Source organism: Copadichromis virginalis, linkage group LG19 (assembly GCF_057382275.1).
Source record: "Copadichromis virginalis isolate Kocher_CV1m ecotype Utaka linkage group LG19, C_Virginalis_male_GT1.1, whole genome shotgun sequence".
NCBI lineage: Eukaryota > Metazoa > Chordata > Actinopteri > Cichliformes > Cichlidae > Copadichromis > Copadichromis virginalis.
Window position 1 is genome coordinate 9278353 of NC_140636.1, and position 15716 is coordinate 9294068.

The 15716-nt window shown below is 39.3% G+C and overlaps 1 protein-coding gene and 1 long non-coding RNA gene across 2 annotated transcripts in view; one reads left to right on the plus strand and one right to left on the minus strand.

Moving 5' to 3' along the window:
- The window catches only part of kcnh5b (potassium voltage-gated channel, subfamily H (eag-related), member 5b), a 204068-nt gene that overhangs the window by 24383 nt on the left and 163969 nt on the right, over positions 1 to 15716 (plus strand). Inside the window, exons 5-6 of the mRNA XM_085442102.1 lie at positions 3092 to 3207; positions 8668 to 9060. Coding sequence (XP_085298228.1) covers positions 3092 to 3207; positions 8668 to 9060 — 509 coding nt within the window. The remainder of the gene's footprint in view (positions 1 to 3091; positions 3208 to 8667; positions 9061 to 15716) is intronic.
- Positions 4785 to 5944, minus strand: LOC146685521 (uncharacterized). The gene is made up of 2 exons (XR_014916833.1): positions 5614 to 5944; positions 4785 to 5033 (listed from the first exon to the last, which is right to left on the minus strand). It is a non-coding gene; the product is annotated as an uncharacterized LOC146685521 (long non-coding RNA).

Sequence of the window (15716 nt, forward strand, 5' to 3'; positions counted from 1 at the left end):
CCAACTAGGAGTCTCAGAATATTGTGTTTTTATTATTATCTCATATTATTAATAGGTACATTTAGCATCCACTGAGCAACATTGACATTTTTTAATCAGTAGCCACCTTGACTAAAAATTGGCAGTTATGCGCCAAATCAACTCGAGCTGCATCGTGTCCTACACAGTAATTTGTCTCATTGTTTTCCCAAACTGGTTGCCTTACTTTCATTTTGACAGTACATTTATGTTCATAAGTTCCCAGCTTTACCTCTGACAGCTGCTACTGCTCAGCATCACTGCATGTTACTTTAACCCCCTCCCCCAGCCAGCATCCACCTGTAGGCTCTGGGGCTGTATTTATTCATCACTTCCCAATTGCCCCATGTGTTGTATTTGTTGTACTCTGCTGCAACCATTTCAACACATCTACGCACAGAATGTTGTTTACTCAGCAATATCTATTTACATGTACACAAGTGAGCACAGCTGTGTTCTTGTGAATGAAACATAGGAATAATATTATTAATAATAATAATGATGAGTAATAATTATTTGTAATTTAACAGTTTAATTGTAACAGTCCAAAGTTTGAGGAAAGAAAAAACTACACCCTTTTTTAAAAAAACAACCCAAAGATAACAAATTAAGCCTTTCGAGATGGGATGTGAATTTGGTAAATGGACAGGTAAAGCACTTTTTTCTGTTGAGGATGTGACAAGTTGTTCATATAGCATCGTTCAGACATGAACTTATACTCTGATGGATGCAGGGAGGAACTCTGTACCTTTTTCTGTATCTTGCCCACGGATACTTCAGCATACAAACTGGAGAAGCCAGGGATTGATTCACCGACCTTCCGATCGGTAGCCGACCCAGTCTTCCGCCTGAGCCGCAGGATGTTTCGTGGGTTTACATGTATTTTTGTGTAAATATGAAATTAGAATCTTCAAATGTATTAGCTGTAGTTGTTAAAAGGTAATAGGTAACATTACAGCATAAGCGTAGGAAGTATACAGGTAATATTAAAGCGCACTGATGTAGAATGTGAGGTAGAAAAGATAGGAACACACTGCAGGGATTATGACGAACAAGTGAAATTGATCAACAGCCAACAAAATACAGTATATTATACAGTGAGTTACACAATCAATGCTAGTGTACATATGCTGCAGCAATTTCCCTGAAGAATATATACTTTAAAATACTCATTTTAGCTAAAAATTAAGGCTCATTTTCTGTGGTTGTGCAACACCAACTTTAAAAATGTGTAGAAAAAGAAAAGAAGCCTTAGAAACTGAAGCCGTACAGTAAGTTTTACAACAGCTGCAGCAGCAGTTTTGCTCGAGGGAAGCTGATGATTGGGTTTCAGAATAAATTGGATGTCGTGTTGATATTCCTCCCGTATTGACATCAGCACAGCATTGTCTCAGGCTTTTCTACACCGCTGCACAAAGAAGTGAGCGCCTGAGTTTCTCTCCGTTCTAACAGAGAATGAAAGGAGGATTTTCACATAGCTGGAGGCCTGAGGGTTAAAAGCCATTTCAAAGTCTGCTTTTTATTCGTAATGGTTTCTTCAAAGGGCCGGGTCGATCACGACGTGTGACTACTGTAAGTGATGTGCCCCTGTTGTGTGACCCTTTTCTCTTTGAAATATTTGATTTTATTTTTAGAGCAATAGAGCAGGAAGCACCTGACCTCCAAAACTGTGTTTGCTCTCACTGAGAAAGGTGTGGCCGTCATTACTGAAATGACCTCTGCTGACATGGCTGTATTTTTAGGTAGACTTACAAACTTTTATATGAATCTGTTTTTAGTTAATAATTACATTTTCCAAAGAAACTGCAGCTTTTACTATCTTTATTTATTGGAATATTTCTTATGACCATGTTTTAAAAAAATGACAAAGACGCACAAACACGAGGGCTCAGAGGGCTCAAGAAGTGTTCGTTCATCTTAATCCTTGTTTTTCTAGTTTTTTCCATGAGATGAAAGAATCAAATGGAAGTCAGAGATAGGACGGAAGGCTTCAGTTTAAAAGACCAAAAGAGGAAATTCAATTCAATTCAATTCAATTTTATTTATATAGCGCCAAATCACAACATAAGTCGCCTCAAGGCGCTTCATAGATACAGAGAAAAACCCAACAAAGATCTATCTAACAATACTGATTGGGAAACATGGGACGGACTATTAACATGGTTTGATCCAGATGTGTGAGATGCATCTTCAGCATTTCTGTGTTTGATTGGTTATGGACGGCTCTTCTCTACCCTTTTTCTTCTTTTGAACTGGAACAATTTACAATGACTGTTCACTTCTGCCATTTAAACACTGATTTTCACGACTATCAGGGTGTACGGATCTCTGAGTGTTGCATGCGGTCGACCGCAGATGATGGTGTGAATAAATATCAGATTACTGGGAATTTCCCTAGGAATAATGTCTGGTTGACTAGTACATACAGACAGCAGGTTCCCTAAGCCTTCGCTTTTTCACAAGACAAAAATGTGCAAAATTTTCAGTGATTCCTGTGTGGTCAGGGCACACCGGATGGCTCTGGGTTTTGCGCTGTGTTTACATGAATTAGTGAAATGGAGACAAAATGTCATCTTTTTGTTTACATGAAGACAAATAATGTATTTTACTAGGAAGGGTTTTGCTGCTGTGCTAGAAGTGTAAGTGAGGCTCCCCACAGTTGTTGTCAAACAGGTGCTTAAATGCTACCATGATCTTTTCATAATCCTAAGTAGCTTCACTTTTAATTAAGAGTACAATTGGCATGAAGAAAGTGTCAGTGGTTTGAAAAATATTGGAATTATGACTGTAGTAGGTGAAAGTCCTGTTACTTAATCCATGGCTCTGACCTCCTAAAGCAAACTGTGCTGCTTTGCAATGGAAGCACAGTGATTCAGTAGACAACATTTTATGAAAATCTGATGAAGTGCTGTGAGCCTTGAGCAGGGAAACTGCATGGGCAGTGGTAACATACAGCTGCCTGGGGTCTGATTGTGTTTGTGTAGCTCATAAAGTATCAGCTGACATAGATGACAAGACCGGTTAAAGTGTAATGACTGTGATTTTGGCAATAATTGACTTCTCATTTTTTCAGGATGGACCAAATTTGCACGGCTAACACGTGCACTCACCAACAACCGCAACACCCTACAGCAACTGGCGCCTATTGGCAAACCTGAAGTCAGCCATAAACAGTCCAGACTGGCTGAGGTGAGCACATACGTTATATGAAGAACATTTTTGTAGTTTTTTTTTGCAGGTACTTATCCTAGGTCCGATGAAAAAGTTACTCAGTGCCACCTATAAAAAAAAAAAAGAGACCCAAACCAATTTTGGCACATCGCCCCTTCAAGGTAATCATCTCGTAGATTTGGGTTTTGCATAATGGCTCATCACTGGTGATAAGAACCAGACCACAGATTATGACCCAAAGATGTACAAGTGCAACAGGACTTCATGGAGTGATCTAAAGTTGTGTTTGAGACATTGTAACTGGCCAAGAAGGGGACATGTGCTCATCTATTTATTACTTTGTTATTTTCAGGATGTCCTGATGTAGGAGACAGACATATGTCTATGTCTTTATAATGTTGGGCTTAAGACTTTCCTGTTTGGCAAAGCTTGTAGCTAGGGCTGGATCAGGTGACACTGAACCTACCCTTAGTTATGCTGCAAGGCTGTTGGTGGCTATTAATTATGAGCTATTATTAATTTCTGGCTCTCTTCCACAGCATGCCTTTTATCCTGTCTTCCTTCCCTCACCCCAATCGCTCGCGGCAGATCGTTGCCCCCCGAGCCTGCTTCTGTCGGAGGTTTCTTCCTGTTAAAAGGGAGGTTTTCCTTCCCACTGTTGCCAAAGTGCTTGCTCATACAGGGGTGGGCAATCTTAGTCCACGAGGGCCGGTGTCCCTGCAGGTTTTAGATGTGTCCTCGAACCAACACAGCTGATTTAAATGGCTAAATTAGACTGAGATTGCCCACCCCTGTCATAGGGGGTTGCCTGATTTTTGAGGGTGCTCTGTATTATTGTAGTATCTTTACAATATTAAGCACCTTGAGGAAACTGTTGTTATGATTTGAGTATTAGCTTGCTCAACTTTGAGGTTTAAAAAGCTTTTTTCCTCACCTAAATTGTACTTATGCCATGTGTGCACAAGGTTTCACTAGATACAAATAGTTTTTTATCTGGCTGAAGTTGGTAACACAAGCTGAACTGCTCACACAGATAGATAATTTGCTGGTTACCTAGTAATAGCAGCTAGCTGGCTAATCCTAGCTTGATAAAAAAAAAGAAATTGTATTATTGTAAATTTAAGTGCGTTTTCTGTTTGCCTGCTAACCTTTAAGCAGTGCAAAACCTTCTATTAATTGTTCCATTTAAGCAGCAGCTTAGTTCTTCAACTTAAACTGAAAATCATTCCCATTTCTTCATTCTGCAAACAACATAGTCGCTAACTGTACACAGCAAATCCAGCATGTCCAAATTAACACTGTCAGATTTGATTTCAACACTATTAAAGTGTCTATATGGGTCCACACCAGAGAGTGTTAATTTAATTCTTTTTGGAGAGTTGGTACGTTAACTCTGATTTAGTGTTAAACACCAAATCTGTCTGGAGTTGATAATTTAACACTTGGTGTTAAGAGTTTATATATTAACTCTCAAAGAGTATTTTAGTTTAACTACGTAAGAGTTATCTTCTAATTCATTCTAAAAAGCGGGAATTTTACTGTTCTGAACTTCTAGAAATTTCTTTTGGAAATAAACATTTACTAAAAAGACGCAATGGTTTTTGAAAAACATTTATTCTGAACTGTGCACCACAATTTCAAAACATTTTCTGAAAGATGTAACAGTATACATGTTCTCACTTTCATTAGAATTTTGTTTATCAAAAGGTCTGACATGGTAAATGCAAATAACAGCATTCTCATCACTTATTTCTTCAATACAATATGCATGTCCTTCATTCATCACTTTGTGGAACTTCAACGCACTTCTGCTCTCCCCCATATTCCCTCTTCACAAGCATATCCTGTGTGGAGATTGAATAAAAATTAGTTGACACTAATTAATGGCACAAATAATCCAGTAAACAATTGCAGCACAGAAAAAAAAAAGGAATCCTCTTTGAGCCATTACTTGTGTAAAGTATTTTCCCAAAAGACAAAGACGCAGGCACCAGGTAATACTGAACTAAATGTAAAACCTCAACCTTTTTAATTTTTACCTAAACCGTGTGCACAAAACTCTGGAGGGATCTATGCTAACGTAGAAACCAGTCAGGACGTCTGCTACTGCTGTTTGCTCGTTTTTTTTTATGGGCGATCGTTTTCAGGCTTCAAGTAGCACCATTATACCAACATTTCACATTCTAGACATTGTTTTAGGTGTATTTGACCAAACGTTTGACTGAAAATTCACATGCAAGCTTTTTCCCCAAGGCTGTGGTATTTGCCCGCAAACAACACCTTTCAGCTAGCTAAAACAGAATATTATGCTATCACCGAGCAACATGGCTAATGCCTTTCACACAGCTTTGTCTCAACTCCAAAGAGCCACAGAAGTAAAAGCTCATAATAATAATTGAAACAATCTTTGAAAAAATGACTTACCAAGCATGGCAAACAACTCAAATATGTAGAGCAAAATGTTCTGAAACGGCTTCACTTCAGCTTCGATTGGAGCCGTGCTGGGGGCGGAGTCTGTGAATTTACTCTGTTGGTGTCATAGCCCCTCTAGGAGTTCAGAGTTAAGAGGTCAAGAGTTAATGTTTCCATTGTAACACCTCCAGATTTGACAGAGAAACACTCATTTTTAACACTCGATTTTAACTACTATCATTTTACACCTCAGAGTTACATTAAAAGAATGTGACTCTACTTAGAGTAAAATTAACTCTACTTTTGCAAGAAGACTATTAACACCAAAACATTTAACACTTTTGAATTTGCTGTGTAGCTACCCTGTCACACCAGAAGGAGTCTTCTGTATAAACACACACACTGTAAATTTGCTACCCTTGAAATATTTCTGCATCAAAAAAATCCCCGTATAAAAGATTTATAGCCTCCTTCTGACCATATTCCCAAAGCTCACTAAAAGAGAACATCAACTTTTACAGTCAAAAACATGCATATGCAGTCACAGGCTTCACCTTTTCCTAAACACGCACACCACCCTCCCCTTAACTGCTGTTGTTGGAAGTAACACATTCCCTGCTGCTCCTCTGAACTGTGGGCACCATTCAGGACAGGTGGAGAGACAGAATAGGGTGGTGCGAGCACTCCAAATGATTGTGCTATAAAGTTAGAAAATGGATTGCAGGGTGGAAAGAAGATGGTTCATTTTCCCAGTTTTCATCAACCTGTTTTATTCATGAATGTTTGAGGAAGGTGTGATGCCTTTAATCAGAGTTTGTTTGTGTTTAGTGCATGATGCAAGAAGTTGTGAGGGTTTCTGGGAAGGTGTTACCGACTCAGGTGTCCTAAAGGTGAAACAGAGGTGAACTGAGAAAGGTGGAGAAAAAGAACTACAAAGAGAGGGAAGAGAAAGGAGTGGAAGTAGCAACTTAAGAGGGAAAGAATGGCATGAGAGAAGGAGATGTAGGAGAATGTAAGAGCAGTAATGTTTAGGAGAGAAGTAGGAAGGAAGGACTGGAAAAAGAAATAAGTTAGACCTGGTATAACAAGCTAATGCACTCTCTTAGCCGTTTTCCTGGCCTGGTGCTGGATGGGTTACAGGGTAATGTGTTGAGGGTGCTCAGCAGACACTGCAGGTGAGCCATCTGCTCTGCAGTCTGAAAGGCACAGCTGGCGTCTGTCAAGGATGCTGTTGAGTGTCTCACGTGTAAGCAGGGATGTGTGCGAGTGTTTTTTTTTCTTCTCCTCACAATGCTTCTGTGGGTTAATTGGCAGCCTCGTTTCTGAGCTGTGGTGCAGCTCTTGACCAGTTTGACTGACAGCTTTGATGAAGAGAATTAGAAGTGACTGAGCTCTGATGTTATGAAGCTTGCTGTTAAACCTCAGCTCTGTCAATCCATCGTTTTATTTAGCATCAAACTGAATCCCAGTGTGAGGACAGTTTGGGCTAACTGAGGCCACGCTGTCCCAACTGTTTTGTCAGGAGAAAATGATGATGACATGCAGTATCAGTAGTTTAGGGTTATTACTTGTAGTCATCGCAAATACAATAATACCAGAACCAGAAGAGCTGTATTGGTAGTAACTATAAAAACAGCAATTTTACTATTAGAGCTGTATTACTACTAAATATGTATATTTAACAGGCTTCTTTCACCGAATACAGAAACCTGTTAATGTGTTATGTTTGCGGCGGCAGAATATATTACAGCTCTGTAGCTGACACAAATAGACTATTATTTTGTATAAATAATGAGTCGAATGGTTAATGTGTGATCTGCATGTGGAGCTGCTGGAGTCTGTTCTGTAGAGGTGGCTGAGCTTGGCAAGGGTGATCATCACCACGCTAGGAAATAGACTACGTATTCTTTAAAAAAAATGTTTTTAATTTAATTTTTTGGTCATCTATTCTTTCCCCCCTCTCTCCTTTTCTTCTTGCCAATTTCAGTCCCCCTTCTGTGTCTTCCCCACGTCAAGCCAAAATGTATTCATAATACATTTCTGTCACCAACAGCCTTACAGAAGAACAGACGTGATGAACACAGATTAAAACTGAGAGGAAAAACTTTTCCTTCACAGTGCTGAGCACCATGGGCTGATGATCGTTAGACTTAATAAACAAAAACAAAACAAGGACTGTTTTTGTTGAGCTTTCTTTCATCTATTTCACTAATTTAATTTCCCCCTTTCTCTCGTTTCCTTTCTGGAAACCGTGCATGTAGTTAGTAAAAAACAGAAACGTGCAACCGTCTTTCTTGGACTGCTGTTACAAACATCGCTGACAGTTAGAAATTCGCTTGACAGGACAAACTTTTCTCTAATGAACTAATAAATCGGACTCACGCTGGAGAAAGAACCAGGGGAATTTTAGCTTTCTTTGGAATTCTTGCATATATAAAATTTTCTGCTAATTCAAATCAGTATTAAAGGAAACCTGCAGCATCATGCTTTCCTTTAGTTCATTTCAATGCCACAATGTTGATATGAAACTGGTTTCCCAATGTTTCCAGTGTCTTTCACTTCATGCAAAAGCAGGTCCAGCAGTACAGTTAGTATGGCTCACCCGGCTGCTCTTAGCAGGATTCCAGGAATTGGCTAATGAAGTGAAAATGGGCTTTTAGGGAGGGATTTCTTAAACAGACAACAGATAAAAATGACTTGTTTCTGATAGACAATCAACTAAGAGCCCAGAGATAGAAATAAAAACAAAACAAAAGCTTACCCTTATGCATTCTCAGAGTTTAAAAAAAGAGCTGGAAATGCATAAAATGCATAAACAAAACTGGCAGTTCAATATTTACAAGTTTTTAACACACAAAGATGCCGAAGAGCTGCAATCACTTATTAATTCATGTTATTAGTAAAATGTACACTTAAATATACAAAAGCCACAGATGTCTAAAGCATTAACCTGTTTTTTACCCATACTGTACATTTACTGTTGTATTTTGTTTAGACTAAGGGTGCTTTTGATGAAGAACTGAAGTCTAATCATATTGCTGTTTCCATCTGCAAAACCACCTCCAGGTTTTGCAGCTAAACTCTGACATCCTCCCGCAGTACAAGCAGGAAGCCCCCAAGACACCACCTCACATAATACTTCACTACTGCACCTTCAAGACCACTTGGGACTGGGTCATCCTCATCCTCACCTTCTACACGGCCATCATGGTGCCCTACAATGTCTCTTTTAAGACCAAGCAGAACAACATTGTTTGGCTGGTGCTAGACAGCGTAGTCGACGTCATCTTCCTGGTGGATATCGTTCTCAACTTCCACACCACCTTCGTGGGGCCCGGTGGAGAGGTGATCTCTGACCCCAAACTCATTCGGATGAACTATCTGAAGACTTGGTTCGTCATCGACCTGCTGTCGTGCCTGCCCTATGACATCATCAATGCCTTTGAGAATGTGGATGAGGTAAGTTTGGGCATTTCTACTGTTGTTAGAGGTGCAATTACCTAGAATTCTCACAAACCTAAATCTCAATTCAGCCCTGAAAGTGGCCGACAACATTAAAACCACCGGTCTAAATATTGTGTAGCTGCCTCTTGTGCTTCCAAAGCTGCTCTGATCCATCAAGGTATGTTCTCCATTAGACCTGTTACGGTGACGTTGTTGTACTAATTACCAAGATGCTAGCAGCATATCCTTTAAGCCATGCAGAGTCATGTTGAGGTGGCATTTGGAAGCCAAAGCAACATCTTGAACCTCAAACCTTTTTTTAAAGTGTGGCAGTACGCATTGTTCTGCTGAATGGGGCTGAAGATACAGTTGACTTTACGAGGTGCACTTGTCCTGCAGTGTTGCTTTGGTTTTGGTACATGTCAGTGTAACATTCGCATTAATGCCAGGACCAAACATTTCCCTCTTGTCAAAGGTGCTCAGGCCCTTTTGCTCATTTTCTTCCCTCCTCCTACTCAACACATCCATTTCAAAATGTAATAGATCTGTTTCTTCCTAATATATTTCACCCCTTTACAGGTGCCATGGTAACAAGATGATTTATATAATTATTCACTTTACCTGTCAGTGCTTTTAATGTTGTGGCTGAATTGTGCACCTCTCAAATAACCTTTTTGACTATTCGTCAAATTTTTTGCCTTCTTTAGACTTCAGGGTTAAAAATCGTTACTGAAGTACAAGATGCAGTGAATGAACAGAAGCTTTTGAGCTTTTTTAAAATAAACAATGCCTAAGTGCTCAAACTTTATAGTTCTTCTAGGATTGTCTCGCTATCTTTTGTCTATTCATGCAGTCCTCGTCTCAATGCGTGATCTTGAGATGACGGGTTCGTATGAGAGTGGGCTTCTTCTTTTTGTGGCTGAAATGAGTAAACATTTAAAAGGGACTAATATGTTTCCCGGTACTGTTCTGTCTGTAGTCAGTCTGTCAGTTTGAGCCAGATGTGTAACAGATTATTTTCAGATGATTCAGAAGATGACTGATGATTGTTTTTTGATTCACCACATGGGCTTTAGTGGCTCCGTAATTCATTTACATCTAAATGAAAGGGATGTCATTACACAGCAAAAATCAGGCTTCGTGTTATACTTCCAAGATTACTGTAAGTTCTCTCGAGATGATGACTCATCAAGCCATTATGTCAGTCGTTTCCCACAGTTTGCTGATTGGTTGAGTTTAAAGCTCGGGGGCACAGATGAGTCACAGTGAATGTTTGTGACCCCATTTACACCTGCTATTAACAGGCAGTCTGTGTCTGCACGTCTTATCAGGACAAGGTAAGAAGGCATTTAATTCAGGTGTAAATGCAAATGTAAAATGTGATGACATTGGCCAAACCAGGTCTGGAGATGGTCACAGCTTGAGCTGTAATTGGATCTTGTAATGTAATTGAATTCTGTCCAGTGTGGTCACTATTTAAAGAAATAAAAACATCAAAACATTTGATGAAATCAAACATATGTTGGAAAGCCAAGAATTATGATTAATACCAAATGCAGCTGCAGGTTATATGTTGAAATCAGATGTACATGGGGTCATGTACTAATATGAAGGGGACGAATATGAAGCAAAATCTAAGCTCATCTTGCTTCTGTGATGCTATTAGGTTGTATTTTGGCAGATTTAAAATCTTTTTAGGTTAAAGGGATGCACAGAGGAGGAAAGATTTTGAATATTGGAGACAGGATTTGCTCTTCCTCTTCCCAGAAGAAAGTGAGTGTCTGCTCTAGGGCATAATGACTGAACATGAGTTGCATGGATTTTTAAACATGCTAAAAGGTACTGCCATCAGATTTTCAGAGTGGTGGAGAACTCCTATGTCCCAGCTTTTCCTCACAAGGAGGTTAGAGAAAATACTGTTGTACTGATGTTCTCCTGCACATTAGAGAGTTTGATTTCTGGTTAAGGTTTCATAATGAGATCGAGCTCATTCGGAGTATTTTTCACGCCCACTTACCTCCATCAGATATCGTGCAGTTATATCAATATGGCCTCAAGTCCATTAAAGGTGATTTTCCACTCGATTTCCCAGCAGTTAATTATATTTCAGCCCGAGTGTACGGAGTAATCAATTGAACGTAGAATGAAAAGAACAACTAATATCTACTGAAGTTTTACTCGTGTAATTCTTCGTTTTTTATGTGTTTCAACATTTAATTATTTATGTTTGATTTTTGCTCTTGTTGTGACACGTGCTTCTGAGCTTGTGAAAAAACAAAGTGCGGCTTGTGTTTTTTGCATTCAGTGTATACATGCATACATGTGTGTCTGCCAAGCTGGGCTTTAATCACATGAGTGCTCAGATGCCAGGAATAACAATAATAATACCAGCATTTAAACTACCAGCAGCTGAATTTTAATCATCTATTAATTTTTCATTTCACACCTCTCTTGGCATTTTGTTCTTGTTAACATTTGGACTGACACAACATGCTGAAATGCTCACACATTCTAGTGGCTTTTTTTGGTAACTATTCTTAACAGCTCTTAAAGGCACAACAAAGTTATCTTTCTGTGTTTTCTAACTTAAATGTGCACCTACGAATCAGAACCAGAATACTTTATTAATCCCAGAGGAAATTATGTGGTTACAGCTGCTCAAAGACAGTAAGGACAGAAGTACCAACAGTATTAAATAATACAGTCACTGTCACAAATAGCTCTAATGCATAAAAATATCTCCAAAATCATACACAGAAGAGATAAAAAAATATCACACTGACAGGTATTTTCATTTTCAGGATGTACAGATGTTGTTAATTAACTTTTTTTGTATTTTTATATTTTATAATTCTTTAAAAATCCCAGTGTTTTAGAGAGATCATTTGTTCTGAAAGAAACAAATAGATATTTACTAAACAGTTTGTCATATACATAGATCTGTACTGTATGTACTCTATCTTCTGGAAATCTGAATGAAACTTTGCATGAACAATGTCACACATACTGCAGTTATCTAGATTTATACGTTTAAAAAAATTATTCTAAATGGCAATTCTTTGGCTTTTTGACATGTTACATTCATTTCTCCGCAAATGCGATGTTACCTTCTCTGTTTGCGTTTCTTTCACGTGTCAGATTCAACATATGTTACAGATTTCCCCTTACATTTGTTATATTTAGTAATTTATCCTTACTTACGCAGTTTAAAAATAAACTAATTTCACTGTCACAACAAGTCGAGGATTACTTGTTTACATTCTTGCCCAACTGCTTGGCTCAGCTGGTTGTTGTGTTTGTGGCATTGCAAAGATACGTTGCCAACAGAGGAGTTGCAGAGTGCCCTCTGGTGAACAAATGAGCAATAGCAACAATCATAAGTGTTGAGTAGAAAGTTTAAAATGTTTATTTAGCTGCCGTCACAAATGATGATACCAATATATAATTGCAAATACCTAATACTAGCTGATATATTGGTAGCACCCATAGATCAGTTGGACCAGTCAGATATTGTAATATTAGGTTTTTGGTAAAGGTAAGAAAAAAAGTTAAATGAATCGATTCATGTTTTATAGTTTCTGTTTCAGTTCAACTCATTACTTGCAGTATTACATTATGACCTGTTAACAGTGAACAGCATATTAATGACATGTGCATAAATATGCAGTAAACACTGAGTGAAAACGGTTACAGGGTTTTCAAACTATTTCCTTTTTCTATTTCAGCTGAAACATGGCGTGAGGGTTGAATTACTGGTAATTAATTCATGGCCCAGTGTCACAGCCAGCCTTAAACCTCCCCCTCAGCATGTTTTTGTGGTTGTTTGCATTGGCTGGCTGACTGTGTCCACTGTCAGAGTGAATGATGTATTATATTGTGGATCATTCAGTAAGTGTCTGGAGCTGTGCTGCGTGTTAGTTCAGGTGTCTCTTGTCCTCCGGCCTCTCACCGCCGGTCGCTGATGGATTCGATGAGATCCCTGCTAGGTGGAGTTTTGTGTTGCTGCCTTTCAAATAGTAGACAACAGTGAACTGGGAGAGGAGGTGGAGTGTGGGGGAGACAGGCAGAGAGGAAATCAATGGCACGTAAATTTCCAGAGGACACAGTCAAAGCCTCTCTGCCCCTCTTTGCCTAATTGACATTTTTGCTGCTGCTTTTCTGTATTAGCAGGCTAGAAGAATGGATGCATGCTGACTGAGGACGGTGTTTGGGCGGCTTAAGGTGTAATGTGAAAGGAGAAAGGCAGAAATTATTTTAGCCTCATTTCATCCTCGTGTTGATGCATTCTATGGCTGAAGCAGGCGGGGAGTATTTTTAGTTGTATTTTAACGCAGGTTTCAAATGTTGTCAAGCCATGCCAAAGCATGGTGAGATGTAGGTGCTGCCAACACATCCTTACACATACTTGCTTACACACAAACGCATGACTTTTAGGGCTGTCATAAGAGCTCTCATAAGAGCCTTAAAAGACATAACCAGCCATATATATATATATGTATATATGTATATATATGTATATGTATATATATATATATGTATATGCAGAAGATACCAGAGTTTGGAGAACTTTTCTTTTCTGTCTGAATAACAACATAGTATAGCCATATGGCAATGTTCAGTATTTTTCATAATAACAAGGCTCGTTAGTCCCAATTATATTGTTTTTGACAATCAGTGACAGTACTTTGAGCCACAACACTGCTTAACATTGTGGCTAATCAAAACTAGAGATGCAGTTCCTCTATTGCTCATCTTTCAATGATTGACTTTGACTTTGAAGCATTTTAAGTGTCAGAAAATAAACCTAATGTCCTCAGAGAGCTGCTTTGCCTGGCCAGCTATCCCATACTCAGAGATAATCACTTTACAACGATGCAAAACAGAGAAAACTTGTGAAAATGTTTTCCATTTTTAGGGTATTTGAGGGAAAGTGAAAAAGACAAAGTCATTACAGCAGTGAAAACAAGAAAAGAATTAAATTCTATCTACCTAATTAACATAATTGTTTCAGCACATGAAACAACGAGAAAGTATTTTCTGAACAATTCAGAAAAATAAAAATAAATTAACCCTAAAGCATATAAAGTAAAGCATTACAAATCAGTCCAGTTTTGCACTGCTGTTTCCTGAGTCTGCTTTAAAAAAGTGCACACAGCTACATTCATCTTGCACACTGGTGAGGTGTTCTGGTCATAAACTAGGAGTAGCAATTAAAGGTTGTTATTTGTCATCAGTTAAAAACTAGCATTTTGTAGGAATGTGATTAATGGTTTTTAATCTTTGCCTGTTTGTATATGCCCATCACATTCACCCAGAGCTTAATGTGACAGTTTGTTTTGACAACGTCACATAGGAAGAGGTTGATAGAAGATAGAGTTCTGTGCAAAAGTCCTGAGCTCTACCTCACTTCTTTATATTTGACAAACATACATGGAAAAACAGTAGTTAAGGCAACAACAAGTTTGAGTTTGTAGAATTTGAACAAGCCTTAAAGTCAGTATTTGGTTTGACCACCTTTATTCTTCATCACAGTCTGAGCTGTCTTAGGCAAGCTTTCTTCTAGGTATAGATCATCAGGTATTTTTGTATTGTCATAATTTCATCAATTTTGACAAAATCCCATCATCACATTAAATTCAACTCCAAACCATGACAGAGCCCACAGGTAACACCAGTATGTCTTGAATAACTGAGCTTCTCACTCCAGCCACCCTTTAGAGGAAACTCATTTTCACTGCTAGTGTCCGTGACCTCATTGTTTTGGTCATTACCCAGAGTTCATGACCAAAGTTGAGGTTAGGAACGTAGATTCACTTGTAAATCGACAACATCGCTTTTATGCTCAGCTCTTTCTTTACCACAACAGATTGGTAACTATCACTCTCCCTTTACTCTTGAACAAGAAGATACTTAATTTTGTCCACCTGGTATAGTAACTAGTCCCAGAGGTCTAATCCCGGAGCACTCCCTCATTGAGAACCATGATCTTGAACTGGGAAGTACTGATTGTCATTCCTGCTGTTTTACACATCAGTGCGAGCTGGAGTTCACAACCAAGCCAAGAGAACAACATCATCTGCAAAAAGCAAAGATGAAATCTGGAAGTCAACAAAGTACAGACTCTCTATCATCCTGTCCAAATGATCTAATATGTAATTGTGAAAGATCCACGACAGACCCACAGGCATTTTCATGCTTTTCAACATAAACTTTTATTTACGGCTGCTGTTTCACAGAGACGGCTTCAGTTTTTCAGCTCACAGCCGAGCACACACCAACAATAACAGTGACGGGACCTAGTTCAGTTGATTTATGCCGGCGTGGTGTGATTGTGGATGCAGCTCAGGTGCGTCCGTCTCCCTCGCAGCTGCACCACAGACCACATAACCTCATCGCCCGGCTGAGGCATGCAGGGATGTCTTAGTTCAGGGGGCTGCCCGCGTATCCAGTGGCGGTGGTGACGAGTTAGGTCCGGGGGCCACCTGCGTAGCAACCGGCGGACCTCACGGCGCGCTGGCCTCTGGCGTGGACGCTGTTGGACCAGCCGACATGGCTTTGGCTGTGCAGGTCCCTCACTCACACTGACCTCTAGCTCCATTTGAGCAGGACTCTCCGGCCCTCTGTCCATGCCCTCTGTCTGCACAGCAGGTCCCTCTGGCTCCTCGACCTCC